General features: G+C 42.3%; 1 protein-coding gene across 3 annotated transcripts; it reads left to right on the forward strand.

The window, feature by feature from the left end:
- The first annotated feature begins 1,962 nt into the window (after positions 1-1,962).
- On the forward strand, positions 1,963-19,206 carry mia2 (MIA SH3 domain ER export factor 2). 3 transcript variants are annotated; one of them, XM_070547085.1, is made up of 29 exons: positions 1,964-2,220; positions 2,341-2,474; positions 2,737-2,823; positions 2,915-2,981; positions 3,072-6,365; positions 6,487-6,645; positions 6,801-6,877; positions 9,197-9,328; positions 9,537-9,558; positions 9,659-9,747; positions 12,035-12,106; positions 12,529-12,639; positions 12,719-12,790; positions 12,875-12,979; positions 13,133-13,255; positions 13,374-13,550; positions 13,661-13,751; positions 14,003-14,070; positions 14,158-14,228; positions 14,304-14,405; positions 14,494-14,590; positions 14,669-14,736; positions 15,994-16,079; positions 16,314-16,427; positions 16,640-16,789; positions 17,616-17,756; positions 17,868-17,920; positions 17,999-18,173; positions 18,252-19,206. In XM_070547085.1, the coding sequence occupies exons 1-29, from the start codon at positions 1,977-1,979 to the stop codon at positions 18,488-18,490; spliced, it is 6,420 nt and encodes a 2,139-aa protein (XP_070403186.1). In that variant the 5' UTR covers positions 1,964-1,976; the 3' UTR covers positions 18,491-19,206. The 3 variants fall into 3 exon arrangements, with proteins under 3 accessions (XP_070403187.1, XP_070403186.1, XP_070403185.1); XM_070547084.1 differs by having other exon boundaries at positions 2,915-6,365; XM_070547086.1 differs by lacking the exon at positions 18,252-19,206 and having other exon boundaries at positions 1,963-2,220; positions 2,915-6,365; positions 17,828-17,920.
- The last annotated feature ends 1,130 nt before the right edge of the window (positions 19,207-20,336 follow it).

Below are 20,336 nucleotides of genomic sequence, written 5' to 3' on the forward strand. Positions count from 1 at the left end.
TTCCATTATAATCATGCTGTCCTGTCACCAGGACCTCCCGCTTTCCCTTCCTCCCCAAGTCTTTTAATGACATGTTCCCACGAAACGTCTTTAATGCCAAAAAACCTCTCTGCTCCTTTCACAATCATTTTTATTTTCTCTGTTTTGTGCTTCACTTGATCCGTACAGTTTATGACATACGCCGTAAACAAAATCATCTCCTCTGCTGTCAATCCTGCGTGAGGTTCCTGTATTTGCACAAAATCAGATGGCGACTTTGTTTGAACTTTTCTTTCCTCATCCTTTCCATTCTGAGCCCTTTTCAGAGCCTCTGCGTAGCTGATGTTATTATTTGTTCAACCCATCGACATGGCGAAGATTCGTTGCCACGGTAACGCACAGCCATAATCCAGGTCATGGTTGTCCCAGGGTTTCAAATGAAGGCACCTGGACATCCGAAGAGCTTTGTTAGCTCTGACTGGAATATGGGAGAGTCAAGTTTATAAATTAGCTGAGCAAGTCACCCCAAATCATCTTTTTTTTTTTTTTTTTTTGCTGATAAACCAAATAAATGAGTGTTTAATCGTGCTGCAGACACGTGTAGCCAATAATTTGGCACTTTAGTGCATCTTAGTCAAAATGTTAATATTCTGCCTAAAACTGACAGTGTTGTGCCGTCTTCATGTAAAAACTCTGCACTGCATTTGAATTTACATCTGCCATTGCTATTGGCTAAGGGATACACGTGAAGTTAGCTGGTACATTATGATGTCACAATGTTGTTGTGGGCCTGAGTGTGCGTGTGTTTGTTAGCGGCACCGCCCTGTTGGCCTGCCAGGCGACAGCATTTGTTGCATTTTTCAAACAGGAAGTGGGAGAGGAGTAAGACTCTGGTAGGGGTGACTTGCTCCTTAACGAGCAGAAACTACCCATGAATACCCTCCTTCCTACCCCACCATGGAGTCGTTGATCTCTATAGCCAGGTATACAATGTGCGACTTTTTCACTCGTAGCATTCAGCTCCAACTCAAACTGTACGACTTCCTGCGACCTGACTGCTCACGCTACGTCTGGTAGCAACATGTCGGACCTTCAAGTACAATAAACCAGAGGACCGGGAGGCTATTGTGTTGTTATCGATGTCTGTTGGACTTCGGGCTTGCCGTAGAAGGACACACAGAGAGTTATGAGGGTTGGAGGAGAAATACAAAAAAAAAAAAGAAAGTAAAGCAATGTTTTGGGGTTTAAAAAGCAGCTGAAAGCTCACTTGTTCAAGTTAACTTTTGCATGACTTTCATCACCAACCTCTCCTTGTTCTGCTCTTTCTCCCGGGGTCCACTGATTTCCCTCTTTCCTATTCATTTTCTCTCTCCCCTTCCCTATTTTTAATCACAATTTTTTTCTCAGTTTAAATATATTTTTTTAATTTTTTAATAAATCGTTTTTATATTTGAATTTTTTGTTCTGTGAAGCACCTCGTGATTTTTATCTTGAGAGGCGCTAAATAAAATTGTTTTCCTTCTTTCTTTCTTTATTAAAATGGGAATTACAAAGAGGTCCGATTGTTGATTAAATGTTTTAAAGGTTTGCCACAGTTTTCATTTTGGTTAGTATGTTATGGATATCCGGGATGTTTATTTTTACCAGAAACAATAGATTTGTAGAAATCCAGAATACATATCCAGCCTGTCTTAATATATGTCTAAACGGCTTGCCAAGTGGTACATGTCCTGCAGTGACTTCATAAGCATGATCCATTTTTGGTATCCACATTTTTAGGCACCAACAAGCCTGTCAAAGTTCTAAGTCCACAGAGATGTTCTACCTTTCGTCCACAAAAACCAAATTTTTTCTTTCTAAATGCAGCCAAATGTGACTTTTAGAATTTTCTGAGTGACGCTTTAGAGTGAAACCCGAACCTTTGACCAGCGAGCAGATACAAGCAGGATGTTAATGATTATCTGCACGCTGGACGTGTATCTTATCTCTGCCGTCTCATGCTGTTGGGTTTCATGACAGCAGCGGCAGCACAAAGGCAATGTCCACTCGCCAGCACGGCTCTCTATTCTTGCCTTTTCATGGACAGTTTCTCTCTCACCACTCCTGTTAAAACACCCAAAATGGGTGTTTCACTTGCTGATCAGTTTGTGTGGGTTACGGTCGTAGTTTGTCTGTTTGTGCCTCGCTTGAGTGTGGGATTATTGTCTGACTACAAGATCTGTGGAGATCCTGAGTGTGAAAGTAAGTTCAAACACCTCTGATGAGTTGCAGCTTGCTTTTTTTCTTTTATTCGTAACTCAACTTTCTGTCAGATTTCCACCTTTTTATTTCTGCTCAAACACATTTATTATATGTCCGCAGGTCTGATGAGCAGAGTTCAGGCCATAAAGGAGCACCACGGTGAGGACTGCCGCTTCCTGAGCTTCAGACGTGGAGAAATCATTTTTGTGTATCACAAACTTACCGGAAAAAGGGACGACCTCTGGGCTGGCAGTGTATGTCTCCTCTCTTTAGCTCCTTCTTTGAAGAACTCACCCAGTTCTCCAAGGTTCAAGAGATAAGTGTTAGTGAAAATACAAACACCTGAAGAGAGCTGTAGGTTTTATAGCTAATGCACGCTTATTAGTGCAATATTTCTGACTAACTCCTATAATATTTATGTGAAATTTATTCTTCATTAGCTCATACATGAATTATCTTTTGCATGTGGTGATTGTCATTATGAAACTAACTTTGCTGCACATTTTTTATTTTCAGATTGACAAGCAGTTTGGATATTTCCCAAAGGACGCCGTGAGAGAAGAACAAGTTTATGCAACTACAGAGAAAGTTGTGGAGACACAGGTAGTCCGAACTGATCGGTCACCTTAAAAATCCCCGAAGACACGATTCATTTCTGGTGTCGCAGATTAACTCAGTTCTTAAATTGTTGCAGAAATCTGATTTCTTCTGCATGGATGAATCTGGATATCCAGTAGACGCCGCTTATCTGGACTACGATGGTAGAGGATTACACATTCAGGAGTCAAAAACGACCCAAAGGAACCCAAATGTTCACAAAACAAACCCAGAAGGTCCTCTAACCTCTGCAGATCCCTCTGCTGAATCCGTGGTTGAAGAACAGATAGCTAAAGAAGACAAACCTCTCAGGGATGCAGCTGAACCTCTGGAGGAAGCGCAGGAGACTTCTGCAGCTCAGGAAGAACAAGGTGGGTCTGCTTCCTCTGCCTGGCTGGGCTCTTCAGTAACGGGATGGTTTCAGCTTCCTAAAGAGGAGCCATCTGGAAATCAGGAAGAAGGAGAAAAAGAAGATGAAACCAAAGCGGATGCTTATATCACGTCTTCGGTAACCGGGTGGCTCGGTTTTGGAGGAGACCTAAAACCAGATGAAACCAAAGAAAGTGTGACACCTAAAGAAGATTCATTGACCTCAGCCATGACAGGGTGGCTCAGCTTCGGAGGACAGAAAGAAACAGACTCTACGAAAGACGAGAGACGTGGAGAAACAGAACCCACTGAGACGTTTCGGGGTAGGAGGATGTCTCTGGATCTGGAAGGGAGCGAATTACACGAAGAAGAGAAGGACATGGGGACGTTGGGTTGGTTGGGAAGAGGACTGTCGAGCAGATTGGGATTTGGTCAGAATAAACCAGATCCGGGACGTGACGCAAAAAGTGGAGGAGAAGGTGGAGACGAGAAGGAGCGGACAAAGTTTTGGATGGATGTTGGGATTGGAGGGATTTTAGGTCTTGGGGAGGAAAAAGGTGAAGAAAGTGACGTTGAGGAATTGGAAAGTTATAAAAGTGTAGAACAAACAGACGGATCAGACAGTGGAGAAAACAGTGAGTCCAAGGTGCTGCTGGCAGACGAGATAAAGATGGAATCCAGCAGCAGCACACTAGAACCTACTCGTGTTCCACATCCAGAACCCATCAGGGATGATCGTTACCATGATATGTATGCAGTCAGGAGGGAGAGCAGCATTTTAGATGTTGAGCCTGAAGATGTTTCACCTCCAGCCGAGACATCCTCCAACGACGTTTTCAGAACAAATGACAATAATTTAAAAGACGACATCCAAAGCTACGAGGATTCATTCGTAGAAACGGAGGCTGGAGTCTCTCAGGTCTTCCACTCACTGGAGAACGTGAAAGAGGCTCAAACAAAGGAGCCTGTAGAAAATATAATTAACTTCACAAACAACAATCAGGATTTTTTAGCACGATCCAACAGTAAAGAACCGGATGGGTTACGTTCAAACTCCACAAAGCCGTCAGAACGCGAAGATGAAACAAATCAAATGCAAAGCAGGGCAGCTGGAGCTGAAATCACAAACACAGCTGATCGCCTGAAAGAATCCCATCGTGAAGAAGAGCTGTTCAACGAAGCAATAAATTTACCTCAACGAGGCGTTTTCTCTCCTCGGACTGAAGAATCAGCGGAAGAAAGTCGACTCAGCAGGGATGAAAAGGAGCAGGAGCGGCTCCTCTTAATGTCCCAGGAAAGAGAGGATAAAACTCCAAGCCAGGAAGGTTTTACTTCTACGGAAATAACAAACAGTGATGATGCAAAAGCACCCGACGCTAAAGCCGAGATCCATCGTGGAGAACTAGAACCTACAGAGGGAATCTCTCAGGAAGTTGGTTTATTGTATTCTGGTGGTAAAAATCCTGAAAGGTTGTATGAAAATGCCTCAGCAGAGGATCGAGGAATGACCATCCCAAATAAAACACCGGACACTAATCAGACTCTGGAATCTCCGACTCTTAGCAACAAATTAGAAGAAGCTGTGAGAGATCAGGATGACGAAACTAGAAAGGAGGTTTTAGGCTCTCGGGAAGACGCGTTGAGTCTAAATAACCTAAAATCAACTTTAGGTTTGAAAACGACAGGAAAATGGGAAAATGAGGCAAATACAGGGATGAAAGAAAAGGGTGAAGAAAAGACGAAGGAAGGGAATGAGGGGAATGAAGAGGTAGAGGAAGAGGAGCAGCTGAGGGAGGTGGAAGGTATGAATAAAAATGAGAAAACGCATGTGGACGGGAAAATAAAGGAGGAGGAGGTAGAAGAAGAGAAGGATGAGTTAAAGGGGGAAGTGTCAGGAAAGGAAGAGGAGCTAAAGGAGGAAGAAAAGCACGTCAGAGAGGTGGAGGTGGAGAGATGTGAAGAGGCAAGTGAAAAAGACAAAAATGAAGGAGAAAAACAGGTGGAGGGGAGAGAGTTGGAAAAGAGTCAGAGGGATGTCTGGAGGCCAGATTTAGAGAGCAACAAAAACCAAACGCCGGATAACAGCAGCCCCTCAGTCTCCGAGAGCGTCTCGTGGACCGAACACATAAAGACAGGAGAGCAAGAGGAGGAGAAAAAAAGGGAGTTTGACAAAGTAAAAGATGGAAAGATGGAAGAGGATAGTGTAGAAAAGCAGCACATGATGGCAAGTCAGAGTTTTTCTCAGGAGAACAGAGTTGCAGCGGTGGTTGGAGAAGCTGGATCCTCCAAGGATGGAGGAAGTTCAGCAGGTGGAGCAGTTGCAGGTACAGGAGGACAAGCAGATGACTCTGCTGATGGCAAAGCATCAGACAACACTGTCGGAGAAAATGATGAGGAAGAGAGAAAAACAGATGATGCAACAGATAGCAGCGAATCCGATGGAGACGGCGAAGAACTTTCAACCCACGCTCATGAGTCTGTGGAGAGTCTGGTTCAATCGCCTGAACAAAGCACATCAGAAGATTCTGCAGATTCCTCACGTCCATCTGAATCAGCGGGGACTGAAAGCAGTGGAGCTTTTGGTCTCTTCAGAAATCCTTTTGGCTTTTTTTCCCAAACTCCCAACCCTGCAGCCGCAGCATCCACACAAAACCTGCAGAGAGTCAGCACAGAGTCAGCCGAGTCAGAACCTCAAGCCTCAGAACCAGAGTTCACTTCCGCCACGATTCCACCAAACCAAGCTCAGCTAATGCACTCAGTCCCATATCCTACTGCTGCTGAAAGCACCCACCACTCTGCTCCATCGACTGCAGAAACGGCTCCAAAAGCAAAAACCCTCACCAAGCAATACCAGAATCTCCTCGTTCACATGAACGTGGATGAGACCGACGTTTTATTTGAGCTCTTTGGGCGCCACAAGTTGCAGTTTTTAGATTACATCTTGGCCAGCTCAGAGGCTGTGCCTACAGGAGATGATCTATCCATATTGTCCGATATAGAAGGACTTCTTCATCACCACACGGAGACGCTGGTAGCTCCGAGTATGAGGCTGACTGAAGCACCACAGGAGGACAAAGACAAGACCAGAACCCTCATTGCCCTGCAGAAGCTGGAAATGTTACTGAAAACAATCAAAGACTCTTTCAGCATGAGAATATCAGATGTCAGTAAACATCAAGGTATTTTTGTTTACACTGCTTTAAACATCATGGCTGGTGTTGATAGCTTCAGTGATTTTAATTTTCAGTTCAGGTACAACTGTCGTCGGCATGTGTTTAATAATCTCTTTTTCAACTCGAGGTGAAGAAAAGAAAGAGCTTTCCCAAGATTCGCCTGCAACTAAAGACAAAAGCAACTACACAGGTGAACAGATGACAGATGGAGCAACTAAAGAGAAGAAGAAGAATGTGGCTGAGGGAAGAAAAGATACAAGAAGGGAAGGAGGAACGTTCCAGGAAGGTACGGATAACTAAAGACTCGGATGTTTGTCCTGCAGCATTCTGGTTAATCACTTAGACATGTTTAGTAAAGCAAAATAGAAGTCTGGTTGATGTTTAGGAAATATTTCTTGGACAGAAGGTGTTTTATTTGTACATTTGTGACAATAACTCCAGGTTTGAAGACACAAACTTCAGATTTCAGACATAAAGTGACCAAAGACTCCAATGTCCTCACATGGCTTACTGTGCAGGTAGGATATGAAAATCTCATCTGTTTAACATTTTACACAATTTCCCATTTTCATCTAGGATGGATTTTTTTTCCCTAGAAAAATCCTAAATAGAACGCATGTTTTGTAGTTTTGAATTTTATTATAGAATTTTTTTAAATGTTTTGAGTTTTTTAATAAATCATCAGAGATGCCTGAAATGTTTTGTGGTTTAGATTTTTTAATTTGTATTTATATTTTTGCTTTACTTGATGCCATCATAATGAAACAGATTTACAAACATACAGTATGCAACCCAAGTGTGGCCCTTGAAGTGATTTAATTTGGCCCTCAACTACAGTTCAATCATGATAGAATACTGGCTCACTGATGTTAAACAAACACATTATTTTCATTGATATGTTATCACTTTTACTAATGGTTTTCCCATGGCTTTTATTTTGAAATTTTATTTGAAATTTTGAAACAAATATTTAGACCTGTTCAATAAATCATTGCGTGTTTAATGTAGACAATTTTTTTGCTTAAAAAAGTTCTTAATTCATAAATACTACAGAGATAAATGACAAATAATTATTAATATATAAATTATTATAAATAATATATGGATAAATTACAATTATATAGGCTAAATTGATAATACAATTCTTAAATTGAACTGATACATAAGTTACATTGTGTAATACCTCTAACAACTTTATTTATATTTATTTATTCACAGCACTTATTAAATGAAAAAGTAATCAACACTGTGGATTTATTTGGTGTTATGGTTCTTTAAGACGCTCCTACACCTGTGACATGTTGATCCGGTCGCGCGCAGGAATTTAGCTTCGTGTCATTTGTCAGCCTGGCTTGGTTCCGTCCTTTTCGGGTCTGTTAGACTCAGAATCAGTGAGTTTACATGCTAGTAAAGGGCAGCGAAGTCTAACTACATATGGACAAAAGTGAGGCCAGCTCGGTGAGTAAAGTTTTTAAACACGGTGTTAACTGAAACGATCTGGTTAACTCATAGCTTCCGGTCGTGCAAGAATTGCGTTTCTAATACAAAATAATTTATTTAAACTTAGTTAAAAGGGAGATTATTATTGTCGAAAACAGGAAAATTATATATTTTTGTTATAATGACACCTGTTTCCTTTCCTCGGTGTCACTTTTAAATTGCTCCGATGTGACAGTGTGGCACCTTACAATTGGTGACGTTTCGATCAAACTATTTACAGCAGTGGGGGTGTTTATTATCTTTGTGACCATATATAACCACATGCAATTTATAATTCTCATGTCTTTCTTTATTTATATAGTATTTAAACATTATATATTTTATAGTTTGTTTCGGTTTTGTAAAATCGACATACCTAAATTTCTCAGGAAATTTATTTTTTTGACTAGACCCCCTACGTTTTGTGAAACATAGTACAGTCCAGCGGTCGGCTTTGTGAACGGGATGTGAAATCGCCGTTAACCCGATTCAGGATCCGACTTTCCAACCAGCTTAAATTACGTTTTTATTAAATTGTAGAACAAATGAAACAATCTGGATATGGCGGAACATCCGACAAGTGAGGAGTCGGTCGGCAAAGCGGCTGAATTCCAGGCGACAGTGGAGTTTTTCTACAGTATTGCCGTGGAGAAAGTGAAAGATGTAGGTTTATGTGGCAGGTTTCGTTAGCATTTTTAATGTAGCCGCTACAGCAGAAATAACGGATTTTTATCAAAAAACGTCAATATTTCAGCTGTATTAGCCACTTAATGTATTTTTTCCTGCTCAAGCATGTGTTCGGATTGTGTTTCTGACCTGTTGTCAAGTCTGTTATCATATTTTACGTTGTAGTTTTTAGGTGTTTATGATTATTAGCATAGTTAGCTTAAACTCTTTTAGATTGTTTTCGTGTTTGTAGTAGAAAATGGAAGTGGTTAAGTGGGTTCTGTTTACATATTTTACTAGAAAGCACAATTAACTATCAAAACAGCTGTTTGTTAGATGGAGTGCGTAACAGTTAAATATAACTGTTTTACAGAGGGGGAATACAATTAGAGAAGTCGTGGTTATTTCAGAAAATCTGGTGATATCTATCAATCTAAGCAAAAACTACTGAAAATCTAGTTGTCATGCAAAGCTCTGCCAGTTTGAGATGACCTGCACAAAACCACCTCTACTTTAGATTTCTAGCATGTTGCTTGGAATGCACTCTTTTCTGAGCTTCTTAGTGTTCACAACACACACACACACACACACACACACACACACACACACACACACACACACACACACACCACACACACACACACACACAGATATGTCTAAAATAACGATTTCTTCTTCTCGTCTGTGTTCAGGTTGTATCATTACTGCCTGATGACATGCAACCAGGGTCGGACCTGTACGGTGCACCATGGGAACCAGTTATCATCACGGGTTTGGTGGGGCTGATGACATGCTTGTTGTTCACCTGTAGGTGTTACATCTCTGTAAGTGCACAACTATATTTACTGTTAATGGTGAGATTCACCAATTTAGTATTGACTGATGTCCCACTTGTTGAGCTTTTTGAAATAAGACTCCAAACCCTGTCGTCTGAAGCTGTGTATAAAATAAGTTGTGATTACTTAAAGGTGCGTGGAAAAGGTTTAAAATTCATGAAGGTTCAAAGTCACTGATTTTCTTATTTCCTCACAGGTTAAGAGCAGAATGTATCGAAGTAAGTGTTCATAATGACTAATGACAATGTGTAATAAAATACAAGTTAAATGTTTCATATTTTTAATTACTAATAACACTATACGGTTTATATTTTTTAGGTAAGGAGAGGTGGATGTCTGAACAAATCGCACAGCTGTTGGATGAAAAATGCAAAGTTCTTGAAACTCTCAGTCAGTGTCAACAAGAGGTTAGTTCTTGTGATCATGTTCCGGTAATTAATCAGCTGAAGCAGAACTTTTCTACCAACACCGAGCCCGAAAACATAAATATAAGTTTGTGCAACAGGTTACTTGTTTTTAAAAACTTAGTGGGGAGGAGAGAGCTCAGTGGGAGGAGGTTCTGGTCGGGTTCTGAGAGTTCTGACCTGTTGTTTGTGAGGTTTTCACAGATTGTTGGTGGGGCTGAGCTGCTGTGATTCTCTTTCATTGCATTTGTTTTGTGTCTCACTATGGGAACGCCTAGGCATGACCTTATTACGTGAAGAATTAACCAAGAACGCTAAAAACAGCCTTTTTCTCATAAAAAAACGCTACACAGTATTAGCTAGCACGCTAAGTACAGTTGTGGTCAGAGGTTTACATACACTTGTAAAAAATATAATATAATGGCTCTACTGAGTGTCCCGTTATTTCTAAAACTGATTTTTCTCTGATAGAGTGATTGGAACAGATACTTCTTTGTCACAAAAAACATTCATGAAGTTTGGTTCTTTAATGTCTTTATTATGGGTTAACAGAGAAAAGTGATCACATTTGCTGGGTCACAAATATACATACAGCAACATGAACTAGCAATTTAGGTGACTTAGAAACGTGTCAGTGAACTGAGCTTCATAGCATGGCCTCTTAACTTCTTGTGAGTGATTATGAGTGACTACAGCTGGTGACTTCTCTTAGGCCAGGTAAATAGGGCTCATTGGATACAAACGCCCACAAACGCTACAATGGGAAAGTCAAAGGAGCTCAGCATGGATCTGAAAAAGCGAATTATTGACTTGAACAAGTCAGGAAAGTCACTTGGGGCCATTTCAAAGCAGCTGCAGGTCCCAAGAGCAACAGTGCAAACAGTTGTTTGTAAGTATAAGGTGCATGGCACTGTTTCATCACTGCCAAGATCAGGAAGAAAACGCAAGCTATCACCTGCTGCTGAGAGAAAACTGGTCAGGAGGGTAAAGAGTGAACCAAGAATCACCAAAAAGCAGATCTGCCAAGAATTAGAAGCTGCTGGAACACAGGTGTCATAGTCCACAGTCAAACGTGTTTTGCATCTCCATGGACTGAGAGGCTGCCGTGCAAGAAGGAAGCCCTTGCTCCAAAAGCGGCACCTTAAGGCTCGACTGAAGTTTGCTGCTGATCACATGGACAAAGATAAGACCTTCTGGAGGAAAGTTCTGTGGTCAGACGAAACAAAAATCGAGCTTTTTGGCCACAATGCCCAGCAATATGTTTGGAGGAGAAAAGGTGAGGCCTTTAACCCCAAGAACACCATGCCTACAGTCAAGCATGGTGGTGGGAATATTATGCTGTGGGGCTGTTTTGCTGCCAATGGAACTGGTGCTTTACAGAGAGTAAATGGGATAATGAAGAAGGAGGATTACCTTCACATTCTTCAACATAACCTCAAATCATCAGCACGAAGGTTGGGTCTTGGGCGCAGTTGGGTGTTCCAACAGGACAATGACCCCAAACACACATCAAAAGTGGTAAAGGAATGGCTAAATCAGGCTAGAATAAGGGTTTTAGAATGGCCTTCCCAAAGTCCTGACTTAAACCCCATTGAAAACATGGACAATGCTGAAGAAACAAGTCCATGTCAGAAAGCCATCAAATTTACCTGAACTTCACCAATTCTTTCAAGAGGAGTGGTCAAAGATTCAACCAGAAGCTTGCCAGAAGCTTGTGGATGGCTACCAAAAGCGCCTGATTGAAGTGAAAATGGCTAAGGGACATGTAACCAAATATTAGCACTGCTGTATGTATATTTGTGACCCAGCAAATGTGATCACTTTTCTCTGTTAACCCATAATAAAGACATTAAAGAACCAAACTTCATGAATGTTTTTTGTGACAAAGAAGTATCTGTTCCAATCACTCTATCAGAGAAAAATCAGAGTTTTAGAAACAACGGGACACTCAGTAGAGCCATTATATTATATTTTTTACAAGTGTATGTAAACCTCTGACCACAACTGTAGTTATACAGTTACATTTGTGCGTTATGTTAAGAATTATGGCATAAAAGGTGCCAACAACAGGTTGAAAACGTAAAACGGGACCCTTGGGAGCAAGCATGGCATGCTCCTGTATTCTGGATGTGCGGTTTGGGGGGGGGGGGGCTGAAGAAAGGGGGTTGGACCTCAGAATTGTGTATTTTCAAAAGGCAGCTTGCTTGAATGGGGATAAAGCTGTTTTCTAGTGCACCTGTAAAGCTGTTTCTACTATGGGAGTCACTTGTTCATGACATGTCGTTTGCAGTACGATGACCTGGAGGACTCGCTGAGGGATGGCGGGGATCTGGCCCAGACTCAAAAAACAGAACATTTAGGGGTGAGGCAGAGAAAATCAAGACTTTAAAGAAAAAAATAAAAACATGAAAATGAAAAAAAACTTCATTATTTTTTTTGTAGCGTTTTATCTGTTCAAAGGTAGACTGGTTTTATCTAGATTTTCTTTTTCTTAAAGGTTAATTGTTGTAAATAATGTCTTTAAAATATTCTTGGTGAGCTAGCGCTCTGTTTTATGATCAGTTATTTGAGGACCAAAGCTGAGTCTCCATGATGATACCCTGGGTTTACAGCTTGTCCAAATGCTGGTCATTAAAAGCAGCAATTAGAATTGAGTCCAGATGAAAGGTCATAACCCAGCTCAGGTGATCCTTCACCTGCTCTTTATTTCCTCACAGTTTTTGATTATCCTTGTTCTGGTTAAAGACGTTCTCTGGTCTCATTAAGTCGTCTTGTTTATGGCAGGTCCAAGCCCGACAGTTGGAGGGTAGTAAAAAGGAGCTGGGGAGGGATCTGGACCACCTGAAGAATCAGCTGCAGCAGCAACGAGAACAAAGGAGAGAACATGAAAAAAGAGTAGGAGTATTATCAAAACACCATGGAAATTCTGGTGATGTCAAGCTGTTGCTAATAATTATTAATGGTCCTTTTCCAGATAGCTGTGCTGGAGGAAAATATAAAAGCATTTGAAGAGGAAACCAAGGACCTCCAGTGTCAGGAGGAGCAGGTACTTTTGTCATGTACTTTCTGCTCCTTCTTGATGTTCTCTTCCTCTGACCTTTGAACTTAAATGCTGCTGTTTGGTCTTTAGGCACAAACAACCCTGAAAATATATGAAATGAACAGCAGCAGGTTGCAGAGGAACCTGGAAACGGCACGGGAGGAGAATGTGGTGCTGCAGGAGAGCAACACTCAGGTCAGATGATGAGCAGTGGATCAATATTGCCTTCTCGGTGTGTTCAGTTGCATTCTGCACAAAACGTCTGCAAACAACCCCAGTGTGTTTGTACCGTGTATGTTTTTCTGAGCTGTATTATTTTGCCTTTGGGCTCATCTGGTTCCTCTACAGTTGAGGCAACAAGTGGAGGGTTGGGCAGAGAGAGTGAGCGAGCTGGAGGCAGAGATGCAGAGGTGTGAGGCTGCCCACAGTGCCATGCTGCAGGATGTAGCCAACAAGGACGAACGCATAACGGTATGATTACGTCTCCCTTTAGTTCTGCCTGACCGAGCTGCTGGTCTGAAACGCTTTTACTACAGCTGAGTAAAACTGCAAACTGGTTCAGTTTGTGAAAGGATGTGTTTATTTCCAGTCCTTGACTGATAGACTGCTGAGGATGAAAGGTTTAAATCCGGATCTGGAGGAGGAGGAGGCTGAGGAGGGAGGAGAGAAAGAAGCAAGTGAGACACCAGGAAGAGCAGATGGGAATGGAGACGCCTCGACAGATGCACATCTGCAGAAAGTCCAGAAACTTATTTATGCTGCTAAGGTAACGGAATAAAGTTCACGTTACGTCATTTACAGGTTTTGATGAAAATGCCTCTTATCTCTGTGTGTGTGTGTGTGTGTGTGTGTGTGTGTGTGTGTGTGTGTGTGTAGCTAAATGCAGACCTCAAGTCAGTGGATGAAGATAAAGACCGAGTATTTGCTAAACTGAATGATGAGATCAAAGCTAAAGAAGACCTGCAGTGTAAGTTACCTCAACGTGACAAACTTTCACGTGCTTTTATTTTTTTAAATAAATCGTATTTCTTTGCCCGTTTAAACAAATGCATTGATATGCTCGATAGTTCTGCCTTTGTAAAAGATTTCTGGTCTCACCAGGACTTCCTGGTTAATAAAAAAAACAGATAAAGCTAAAAACAACATAAAAAAACACTTTTTTTCTTTGAATCTTTTTGTTGGAGGTTTATTTAATCACTTTTTTCTTTTCTTTTCAAGTGAGCATCAAGGAGCTGGATAATGAGATGCTATCCCTACAGTCGGACTCTAGACATTACTCAGAAGAGGTAATTGACCTTAATGGTTGTTGTGGTTATTATTAATAACGCTATGTCATGTTTCTTTATTCTAATCCCACTGATTGATGTGATCAGGTGGAGCGGTTACAGCAAAAACTCCACATTATGACTGAGATGTATCAGGAGAATGAGCTGAAGCTGCACAGGTAAGTGCCTTTAAGTGCTCGTTCGGATTAGAATCGGTGAAAATAAAAGCTGATGGTGAACACCTGCTTCTGTAGAATGCTGACTGTGGAAGAGAAGGAGCGCCTCCAGAAGGAGGAGAAGTTAAACAAAGCAGACAGAAACATTGCACTGGCTTTGGAGGAGCTGAATAACTACAGGTAGTTTCTCCATCCGGTATAAAGGCAGGATGAAGGATTTGTGTCTTCAACACAAACCGTTTCCACTCTTTTTTTTATTTTATTTCAGAAAACGAGCAGAAGAGATGGAGGAAGAACTGGAGAAAACAAAACAGTCCTACCAGACTCAGATATCGGCGCATGAGAAGAAGGCTCATAATAACTGGGTCAGTAGAGCACCGTGAGATGAGATGAGGCGTGAAACTGAACTTTAATGCCTGAGTTTGACTCACCTATGTTTGCAGCTGGCAGCTCGAGCAGCAGAGCGAGAGCTGGGGGACATCAGGAGAGAGAACGCCCTCTTCAGACAGAAGTGAGCTCAGTTTTACGGGAGAGATTTAAAAATGCTGCCCAGTTTTCAGGTTTTTCTCATCTCCTGTAGTTTGCTTCCCATATGAGGAGAAATATGCTGGATTGAGTAGATTTTAAAGGTGAAGTTCACTGAGAAATTAGTTCACTCTGAATTTAACATGCAGGCTGAACATGAAAACAGTCTTCTACCCCTATTTCCTTCATTAACCACCAATACAAAATAAACTGTGAAACACTTTGATTAGAAGAGTCAGTCAGATCTGTGTCATTCTGTAAATTAGTATTCGTGGGCTCACCCGGGGGAAGGCTGTTGGTTTAGCATCCAGGAGAGAGCAGAGCACGTCTTAGCTAGCAGAAGCTAACCATTAGCATTGGCAACTCCACTCCAATGTGGAGATAAAACCTCAACGCTCCAAAAGCGAGCTGACTGTGGAAAAGTCAAGGTGCCAGTCGTCCCCCCCCCCCCCCCCCCCGCTAATTTGTACTTACTGAAACTGGAGCGCCAGAGCTTTTTTTCCCCAGGGAGATTGGCTCACAGGGCATTACTTTTTTCTAGAGACCACTGCAGATTTATTAACAAGCACATGAGAGCTTTAAAAGTTGATTATTCTGATCATTTAAATACTAATATTTTATACCGGGTAACTGCGGGGTCTTAAAAAGTCTTAAAAGTCTTGAATTTGATGAAAAGAAAATTAACACCCTTAACTCATTCACTGCCAGCCGTTTCCTGATCGCTAAAGCCCTTTGCTGCCAGTGTTTCTCGCCGTTTTCAATGTTTTTTTAAGAGTGACAGAACGTTGCGCGCTAGGATGATGTCGACGCCAAAACAACCAAAACAAAGCGGAGGCTCACCTCTTACATCAGGAAGAATCCGCACGTTTTGAGCGTTATCCGTTCTTTCATAATCCGTTGTCAAATTGTGATCGGCAGAAGCTTTTCCGGTTCGCGCCTCACTTGTTTTTACAGGAACGGCCCAAAACGATCTAACACATGGATGTTCTGCTTCCTGATCACATGACGTGTGACGTATGCGGATGAAGATCGGCTTCAGAGCTGAGATGTTTGTTCTCTCGGCGCGGGGGCTCGTCCGACGCCCACACAGTAACAAAAATGTAAATGACGACTTGAGTCGTCATTGGCAGTGAATGAGTTAAAGTTCTTAAATTTAATTTTGAGATTCCTGCATGTGCCCCGTTAGAGAACACACAGCAGATTTGGCTGTGCTGACCTTTGCTGTGGCTTCATGTGTTTACAGGCTCACAGATACACAGTTTAAACTGGATTCTCTTGATAAAGATCCATTCGCCCTGAACAGCCTAGCTAGACCACTACCTTTCCGAGGTAACAACACACACACACACACACACACACACACGCGTCATTCTACGTTTCTGTGCACAAACGAATGTCTGACGTTATGGATTTCTTTTCATTTGCATAAAAATATTAAGCCTACAGAGTTGGTTTTAGACAACATCACCACATATGTTTAAGCTGTAATGAGTTCTTGATTCAAACTTTAACTTTTTACCCAAAAACAACAGAAATGTCACAGCAGCCTTTACTTGATTACAGGTGAACGGTTACCATATGGACCCTCCCCTTTGGGTCGACCCTCATCTGAAACCAGACCTTTCCTTTCTCCTCCCACATTAATGGATGGACCACCTGCTCGACTTTCTCCCAGAGGTAAAAACAGACGTGATCCGTTTTAATCCAGCTCCTTGTCACTGATGACTGCTGTAGCTGATGATGGTCCTTCAGCATCATTTCATAAAAACTGTTTATTGTCCTCATATTTGATTTGATTTCTCCTCCAAACACACTCCTACTGGACCAAACGTCTCTGGCTCGTTGGTTCTGTTTGTCACACCCTCACCATCCTCTTCTTTCCTTCCCAGTATCCCGTGGTTCAGTGGAGCCACTTGGTGGCCAAGGAGAGATGGAGCGCAGTGGAGATCCTCATTCTGACAGCGGCTCAAACTCTCCCACGTGGGAGAGAGATCGCAGGGGTCCCCCACCAGGACCCCCGGGGCCCCTGGGACCCCCAGGTGTGTGAATAGTCCAGACGGCCTGACCAGCACAAACCAGATGTTTGGGTTAATGGGTCCAATAATTTAAATACATAGTTTATCCTCCTGATGGTCCCTCGAGTGTTTACATGAGTCCTCTTCAAACTGAAGCAAATATCAGGAGCCCAATAAAAGTCAGACTTTCCTGTTAGAAAAACCATCACGTTCATCTTTGTGCATCAGAGTTAGTTTCTAACTGAGAATCCAGTTTTCATCCCTAAACAGATGTTAGGCCCGAGCTTTTTCTGATCGTTCAGATGTTCCTCTAACAACCAACAGTTCCTGTTGCATCTGTGAGTCAGCGATTCACCGCAGGCAGCAGCAAACATCTGCACAGAACTGTTGAACAATAAGAGATTACAGATGAGGATCTACATGTTTGCTCTGACTCGAGGTGGTTTCCTGGAGTTGCTACGTGCAACTAGCACACTGGTCCTTGTGTTGGCTTCAATGGCATTTTGAGTTTTCCCTTTGGTGTGTGTGTGTGTGTGTGTGTGTGTGTGTGTGTGTGTGTGTGTGTGTGTGTGTGTGTGTGTGTGTGTGTGTGTGTGTGTGTGTGTGTGTGTGTGTGTACGTACAGATGGTCGGTGCTCTCTTTGCAACAGCATTAATAAACGGGTTCAGTGAGTTAAACAAACAGGCATTCTTATAAAAGCAGTTAGAAGTGTAGTCGTTCTAAACTTAATCCAGATCCTGACTTTAGTTGATGAAGTAAGATGGATCTGGTTTAATTGGTGAGTTTTTAATAATTTCTAAATAAACCAGATTAGAGTTTTTATGGACTCGTTTATAAAATATCTTTCAGGTTACATGTTTCCAGAACCAGGAGGCCCGATGTTCAGGAGAGCTCCACCTCCTCCAGCAGCTCTGGGCCTCCTGCCTCCTCCTGGCTCCCTCCCACCTAGAGGTCTCCCCCCAGTCCTCCCGCATCCTGCAGACCTGGCAGGTGAGATGACGAATTTCTCCTGTTATCTTTTTCTAAATCTGTCAAATAAAACCCGGAATGATGACTTTTAGGAGTAAATTTCTGTTTCTTGAACCTAAATGTTGGATGCAGACGGCTCCTTTAGAGAACCCCGTTTTGGACCCGGCGACCCAGACCTCCGACTGGTACGAGACAGACGTGTTGTGTTAACTTTTCATGTTCAAATCTGTCCTCCCGTTTTTTAACAGTTTTTCTGTTACTAGTCTGGTCCAGGTGATCGAAGGACCCCCCCGGAATCAGATCCAAGGTTGGGCGGTCCTCCTATTCCTGGACCTCCAATGATTGCCATGGATGGTCCGTTTCCTCGTAGAGCTCCTTACGGACCTCCTCCGGATTTCTACCCTCCCAGGGGTCCAGGTCTTCCTCCCATGATGCCCAGTAAGAAACCAGAGCCACAATGGAAGCTGCTTTTATTTTATTTTCTCTGGTCTTTACTACATTTTTGCCCCTCCCCAGTGTGGCCTCCACCTCGTCAAGGAATAATGCTGCCTCCTCGCCTCCCTCCTGGTGGACCCTCTCTTCCTCCCATGTCTCATCCAAACATGCCTCCCTATGGCCCCCCCATGGGGCATCCTCCACCTGATGGGCTCCCACCTTCTTCTGTGGGCCCTGCCCCCCCTCAGCAGTCCCTCTCATCACCTCCACACCACCAATCCCCGGAGGAGAGCGTCCCTTCGCCTGAAGACACCATCTGATCATCACAGATTTACTCAAACTGCTTTGATGCATCTCTGGATGGATGAGAGGTGACGGTCGGAGTTTTCCGTAACATCTATTTATTGATGTGCTGTGGGGGGGGGGCACTCATCAGCCTTTATAAGGCTGTTTTGTTGCTGTTTCACATCCATCTTTCTCCCCGCTCCTTTCCTCTTCTGGATTCTGCTTCAACCAGCTGACGTTTTCAGATCCTGGAAGCAACAATTGGAATTTTGATCAGTTGCAGCCTCGACTCCACATGAACGGGAATGTTGCTGCTCGAGCCGGAAGCGGCTCCTTGTTCATTCGACTCATTTTGTTTTCAATTGGAAAAAAACTCATAACCTCAGGTTATCATGACACCCGAAGTAGTACATTTTATTCATAACTACAGTATTTTAAAAATGCTAAATGTTAGCATTTTCAGTGAGATAACTCAATGTCTCATCTGGTAGTTTTGTTTTTAACTTAGTGGCTAAACAAAGTGGATCCTAAAAGATTTTATGATCTCATAATTAAATTTCTGATTATCTGTGAACTTCAGCAGAATTTGCATCCATTTAAGTTACTATTTGAGCAGCGTTTTATCGTCCGTCTGATCCTGCTACAGTGACTTACATTAGACCATCAGAAGGAACCAGACCCCTAACCCGACATATTTGTGAATTTTGTAAAAAGTGATTATTGAAACATAATAAAAACTCTTTAAACCATCCGTATCGTTTATGTAATTATGTAGATTTGCTAAGATGGTTATTTTAAAAATCAATGTTTGTACTTAAAATATTAATTTACTTTCATTTATTGTGAATGTAGAGAACTTCAATATGTTCATTCACCCTGCCAGTATTTTTTTCATATAAAATATTTTTTTTAAATAAGGAACTATCTTCATTATAAATGAGTATAATATAAATAACATAATTTTAAATATTTATATTTTACCAGACAAGGTATGTTTCTAATCTAAAACAAGATGTGTAGTTAACCCTCTTGGATTACCTGGATAGTTAGGAATGGTAAATGGCCTCTAGAGTCCTGAAATCCCCCAAGGCGCTTTACAACAGTCATTCACACACAGGTGGGGATGAGCTACGATGTAGCCACAGCTGCCCTGGGGCGCACTGACAGAGGCGAGGCTGCCGAGCACCGGCGCCACCGGTCCCTCCAACCACCACCAGCAGGCGAGTTGGGTTAAGTGTCTTGCCCAAGGACACAGCGACAGACTGAGCGGGGCTCGAACCTGCAACCTTCAGATTACGGGGCGAGCACTTAACCCCTGTGCCACCGTCGCCCCACAAGGAAACTAAAACTAAACCGTATCAGAAAACTATTGAAAAATCTCACATCAAGTAACCTCGTGGTACACACTTCTATAGCCGTTTGTGTTGCTGTTAAAGAGCAAGTCACCCTCAAATCTACTTTTCTGACAAACTATAAAAATGAGTGTCTAATCGTGCTGTAGACACCTGTAGTCAATAATTTAGCACTTTAATGCATCTTGCGCCCTCTTCGGGTAAACGCTGCACACTACATTTGAATTTAAATCTGCTATTGCTATTGGCTAAGAGTTACCCTATGATGTTAGCTGGTATCATATGATGTCGCAATGCCGCTGTGAGCCTGTGTGTGTGGGCTTGTTCGTGTTGAGCAGCGCCTCGCCTGGAAAACAGATGGACGCAGCAGGGGGAGTGGCTGAAAGCCGGCATTTAAGCCGAACACATTTCCCTACATGTGTAGCTCTCGGGTTCATACTTGTTTATTTTAATTCTGGTGCCTGTTAGCAACTGAAACACATCATCACATGCTTAAAGATATAATATAATGCATATGGAGGCATGACTG

Source organism: Nothobranchius furzeri, chromosome 18 (genome assembly GCF_043380555.1).
Source record: "Nothobranchius furzeri strain GRZ-AD chromosome 18, NfurGRZ-RIMD1, whole genome shotgun sequence".
Taxonomy (NCBI): Eukaryota; Metazoa; Chordata; class Actinopteri; order Cyprinodontiformes; family Nothobranchiidae; genus Nothobranchius; species Nothobranchius furzeri.

What these genes read in the sequence shown, in the direction of transcription:
- mia2 (XM_070547084.1), top strand. Translation starts at nt 1,977, where the DNA reads ATGCTGTTGGGTTTCATGACAGCAGCGGCAGCACAAAGGCAATGTCCA. An exon ending in AACTTATTTATGCTGCTAAG is followed by an intron (nt 13,551 to 13,660) that starts GTAACGGAATAA and finishes GTGTGTGTGTAG; the next exon opens with CTAAATGCAGACCTCAAGTC. An exon ending in GCATCCTGCAGACCTGGCAG is followed by an intron (nt 17,757 to 17,867) that starts GTGAGATGACGA and finishes TGTTGGATGCAG; the next exon opens with ACGGCTCCTTTAGAGAACCC.